Source organism: Ciona intestinalis, chromosome 10 (genome assembly GCF_000224145.3).
Source record: "Ciona intestinalis chromosome 10, KH, whole genome shotgun sequence".
Classification (NCBI taxonomy): domain Eukaryota; kingdom Metazoa; phylum Chordata; class Ascidiacea; order Phlebobranchia; family Cionidae; genus Ciona; species Ciona intestinalis.
The window spans coordinates 1,561,827-1,567,249 of record NC_020175.2 but is presented as its reverse complement, the minus strand read 5'-3'; the positions used below and the strand labels follow the sequence as shown (position 1 = coordinate 1,567,249).

The 5,423-nt window shown below is 35.0% G+C and overlaps 1 protein-coding gene and 1 long non-coding RNA gene across 3 annotated transcripts in view; one reads left to right on the top strand and one right to left on the bottom strand.

Moving 5' to 3' along the window:
• Positions 1 to 5,423, bottom strand: part of LOC100181569 (solute carrier family 25 member 46) — a 10,069-nt gene that overhangs the window by 791 nt on the left and 3,855 nt on the right. The window contains exons 4-9 of one of the 2 annotated variants that reach the window (XR_003396312.1): positions 4,716 to 4,793; positions 2,442 to 2,663; positions 2,225 to 2,370; positions 1,771 to 1,951; positions 1,414 to 1,512; positions 579 to 1,122 (exon numbers count right to left, since the gene is read on the bottom strand). Coding sequence is in view for 1 of the 2 variants with exons in the window: in XM_026836440.1 (XP_026692241.1) it covers positions 904 to 1,122; positions 1,414 to 1,512; positions 1,771 to 1,951; positions 2,225 to 2,370; positions 2,442 to 2,663; positions 4,716 to 4,793 (945 nt within the window). In the remaining variant the exon portion in view is untranslated. Of the gene's footprint in view, positions 1 to 574; positions 1,123 to 1,413; positions 1,513 to 1,770; positions 1,952 to 2,224; positions 2,371 to 2,441; positions 2,664 to 4,715; positions 4,794 to 5,423 lie in introns of those variants that run through there. The other variant, XM_026836440.1, reaches the window with a different exon arrangement.
• Positions 2,856 to 3,890, top strand: LOC113474628. Its single transcript, XR_003396317.1, has 2 exons — positions 2,856 to 3,507; positions 3,752 to 3,890. It is a non-coding gene; the product is annotated as an uncharacterized LOC113474628 (long non-coding RNA).

Below are 5,423 nucleotides of genomic sequence, written 5' to 3'. Positions count from 1 at the left end.
TCATAGTAAAACCATATGAAGTAAAATGTGCACTACAAATATGAGATGACCGGCATACCAATGTATGCATTACTCCGCTTATGGTAAACTCCTATATGGTAACTTTAAATACAGATATAAATATAGTCTATGCAATATAGGGAAAAAAGAAAAAGAATTTAAAATCTGAACCCTAGAAAGTCACGAAAACTAATTCTCCACTAAGCTTGGTATACTATTTTGTGTGGTTATACACTGATCCCCAGGAAATAACTTCCAATAAGTTGCTGAAGCCATTTAAAGTACTGTTAATACCTTAAAAAACGTTTTGATTTGCTTATCTATCAAAACTGCACCAATAAACGATAAACCGCTGATAGGCCGGGTTTTCCCCATAAACGAAATATTGCATTGTGACGTCACAGTGCCCGCGAGTGACGTTTTTTACAACTTTGAAATTTGATTTTTTAAACGTTCATAACTTTTAAATTAAAGCGAATTTTCACAAACTGGCTGTTAATTTAGCATCAGTAGACATAAAACTTTATTCTTATGCAAAAAACTGCGCAACCATGAGAACCGTGGGCCGGACTCTTTAACAATCCATCACAAGCAAACTAAGACAAGTATTCAAGCAAATGAATGAAGAGGCACAGAAGAGCATATCATAGCAAGATATTAAGAGAAATATTTTAAAGAAAAAAACAATTTTTTTCCAAAAGTTGAGCACTTTTTAAATAACTGCATTCTTACTGTACAAACGCAACATTTTTTGCAAGAAATAGCAGTCCCGACCAGATATATCTTATAAAAAATTGGTTTATATTTTTTATCAGCCAAGCTAGTTATAACCATTAATATTTATAAGTAATAAATGAAAATGTTACTTTAATAACAAATGGGAGTCATTTACATCATTTACAATCAACAACCAGAAGCAACTTGCAGAATAAGTTTAGTTAGTCTTAAAACTGCGTATCTTAATGAATATTGCATTGTTAACGCCCCAAAGCCCCGGTATAGACCCATGTAACCTTCATGTGTAACAGTGGTTGACCAACAGTCAAAGAAACCTTCATGTCTCGAGCTTACAGGCATGAAGCCGCGACCCGTGTCTGTGTTATCAATGATGGTACGTGTGCCCTGTGAGAACAGTATTGATAAAAAGTAAAAACCTTTGGATATATTTTCTATTCTATGTGGGTGAGATGCCATTGATACCCGAGATAATGCCAGAGTTGGCTCATTACCCAGGGTGTTACAACCCATTAGTAATCACTGTATCGGAGTTTCTTAAGTTACTTATCCAAAGACACATGCGTCTAATAGTATGGAAGAACTTTTAAAAACATAAAATATCCCTTAGACAAACTGCCAACAACGGTTGTTTACGGAACAATATATAAACTAAGATTCAAACAATAAAACAACCACCTGTATATGCAGTCTGTGTAGCACTGTTTCCATTGGATACAACATTATGTCGGAAATCATATCTGCCACGAACCCGGACACCAATTCTGGGTAATGTTCCTGAATGTAAAGTAAACTGGTAACATACATGTATTGTTACAGGTTTTGGAACCACAGTGACATTATATGTTTTAGATTCCAAGTTTTAAAACTTAAAATGGGTTTACCCTACTGTTACAGGCGTATACAAATGAGCAGAGTAAAAGTATTATCGTATTCGCCACATTAATCATTGAGATTCCTTATATTTTACAAGCATGGGTTTAAACTCCTTTTTAAAAATGTCACACCAGAACTCCCTGTGACAATTAAACTTACAGTTAGTAGTGAAGAAGGGGAATTCCTATCAGGTGTTATTGCCGGGTTGATGAGAGGTTCTTCTGTTTGAAATACAGGAGACCGGGGTTGTAGCCTTGCTAACCGCTTTTCATGCTGACGCCTGGAATGCAACCTCATAAGGTAGAGGACAAGTTGCTGAAGTGAAGCTGATAAGACATATCTGTAAAGTGCATTATTGTCATCTATGTTATAATTTGCTGTGATAGTAAAAACATTGTATGTGTTTTAGGGACACAGACTATTTCAGCAAGACTGCAGATTACCAGCATTAAACTGAAGGGGTTAAATACTGTACAAACAAAGAAAAAAGGAATGTTTGAAACTGTGAGATTTATGATTAGACAATACCGTCTTCCAAATCTTTGCAAATTTATATTGTACACATCAAGTGCATGCATCTGTTCGCTTAAGAGTTTAGAATCATTTAATTTACCGCAGTAGTGAGTATAACACAGTGGGGAGAATGAGACGTCGAAACGGGACCAACAATGGACTCTGCACTCTTCCAACACCAAACAAGCGAAAAACCCCGTCAGTTAAACATGAGAATATTCCTGGTGTTTCTGAAGTTATTTCACTCTGAAAGTTGTACAGATATGCGAAATAAGTAAAACCAGCCATAAAATCTTACACAGACAGATATTAAATACCTGCACACTTTCAACCAGATGTGCTGAGAAAAACGGTGACACTAAAACAGATGAGATAAGCTTCAATACCAGATGAGAGGAAAGCCTTTTAATCGATGCATTGGAACCAACATCCTTTGGTAGTTTACCAGATGATACTTCACTCACAATTGACTCGCTGCTGATTTCGATTGCGTTTAACCAAAGACTGCTACCTATGCCTTTCCAAAGGCAAGTTACTCCCTGGGGAATTAATTGTGTATTTTACATTTGTTTACCAGAGCAATTTGACAAGTCAGAAGCCATCTTAAAAAGGCCCATGGTTTTCATGTTTGTGCAGTTTTTTTGCATAAGAACAAAGTTTTTATGTCTACTGATGCTAAATTAACAGCTAGTTTGTGAAAATTTGCTTTAGTTTAAAAGTTATGACTGTTTAAAAAATCAAATTTTAAAGTTGTAAAAAACTTCACTGGCGGGCACTGTGATGTCATATTACAATATTTCGTTTATGGGAAAAACCTGGCCTATCGTTTATTGGTACACTTTTTGACAGATAAGCAAGTAAAACGTTTTTTAAGGTATTAACAATACTTTAAATGGCTTCAGCAACTTATTGGAAGTTACTTCCTAGAAAATAGTGTTTAACCACACAAAACAGCCTACAGAAACTAGTTTTTGTGACTTTCAAGGATTCAGATATTAAATTCTATTCGTTTTTTTCCATATTCCATAGACAAAATAAGAAAATATATATAACGGTAATTAAAGTTACCATATGGGAGTTAACTATAAGTCGAGTAATCATGCCTGATTGGTGCTGTGTTAAAAATAGCAAGACAAGAATGACTGTAAAGCCATACATATATATATAATTTTTTTTATTTCCAGGGAAGAGTAAAGCTTAAAAAGAAGCAAGCTACATTACATCGGTCATTTCATGATTGCGGTGCACATTTTACTTCAGACGTTTTTACTATTACATGTTCGATGTTCACAACAGGATATGTAAGGAAACTTGTCGGATCAAGTAGGCGAAGCAGAATTTATTTGGAGACTGCAGAAGAACACAGAAGAAACAATTCTTCTGGTATAAACGTTCTTTATTCAAAACAGTGAAAATAATCCAATACTTAAATGTGTATTTCTAGTAATGTTGAATGTACATAGTTTAAAACAACATAACTCTTGCATGAATCACATTTTGTATGAAACAAGACCATTCAAAACTGAATGATGAAATATTCTTGCAAATGTTGTTCAACTGTCACTATAATGTTGTTCGCTTATACTTATGATCAGTACTGACGGTACATTTCTTTTTTTCTTTCCAGTCATTCCCGTACCGATCGAACAAAGTTCTCATCAACTGTGCAGCGATACTGTCTAAGCAAACTAAACGCCATAAAAATGTGATTGATCATCTTTTTTGGTACAAAGACCAACAATAAACACTATCTTAGCGTAAATTGATTTCACTAAATTTGTATTCCATGCTCGGGTCTCAGTCAAAAATACCATATTTGCAACACATATGTGTTTACACAAATTTCAGAACATTAACGAAAAAAGACGGTGAACACTTTAACCAACAGACTTATTAAATCTCATATTTTTTAATAAATGCTATATGATATTCTTAGTCAACCCACCAGCCACCAATTTGTATTTTTGATTTGCTCAACATCACCTGTTTTCATGGTAGGTATACTTGGCCTGTCTTACTTCCCCAACACTTATTGGAGGTACAGGTTGAAACTGGAAAGGCTCTATACATACCTATTGCTAGTGAACTAGAGTCTTCACTAATGTCACTTTATCAGATAAAAATACTATAGTAAACTGACAAATTTAAATGGTGTAATACAGTTACAAACATTTAAAAAAAACAAACAATAATTTTAAAATAAAATCAGGCTACGGCAATACTTTTGCATATTTCTTAATTTAAAACAAACAGAAAACGCTATGTCGACAGTGCATTCTATTTTGCTGCAAACATCAGTGGATTTTCCGCTAGCAAAGCTTATATCAGTTGATCAATTAGAACAGATCAGGACGTAATTTACGTCATAGTGCCCGCGAGTGATGCAACAATGGGCGGATTTTTTGCCACTTTTTACAACGCTTTTCTAATCAAACCAAATACCTTTTTTCACAAAAAAAATTACTACAGATAGCATTTATTAGGTGTATATTTTCTTTTAAAACCAACTTGTATGAGCGTGGTCCGAACTCTAGGGTTTTAACAGACGAGTACATGTTTATAGTAAAATTGAAGCCAGTAAAATGACTTACCTGAGCTCTCTGTAGGTTTGCTGCAACACTTATAATGGTGAAAGGTGTGAGATGATATTTCCTTCCCACATGGTTAATCTGCATGAACAACCTTTTTCTTTACAATTACAATCTATAGCCTACCCAAATAGCATAATATTGCTACAGTTACACAGACTATATAAAACTAGGGATGTGCCAAGGCGAACCCGAACCCGAATAGATTCGCCGAATAACAGCACAGTTTTGATATTCGCGCGAACCCGAATATTGCGCAAGATTCGTGTGCGATTATTTATTACGCACGTCATAAAATATATCAGTTTATATTGATGCTCAACTCGTCGACACAACAGGTTGCTTTCGTGATTGCACCACAGCACGTGGAATTCCCCGGCGAATAATGCCGTCTATGACGTAACACGTGTGTGACGTAAGCAAGTATGTGGTATATATGCGCAGAAGACGATGCAAGGTTATTGTTTTAACGGTGGAAAAAATGGAATGTGAGAAAGAAACCGGGAGTCTACTTTGTTTTAACTACGCTTTAACGATGCTTTAATAATCTCCCTTTGATTGTGCGTTTTAATTATTGCAACACATTGAGTAGAGCCCGACCAATATTCAAACCGACACCGATATTTTGTAAATTACAGTTGCCGATTACCGAGATTTAATGCACCTAAATAATTGACTAAATAAACCTAAAAATCTGATATAGCGGATAAA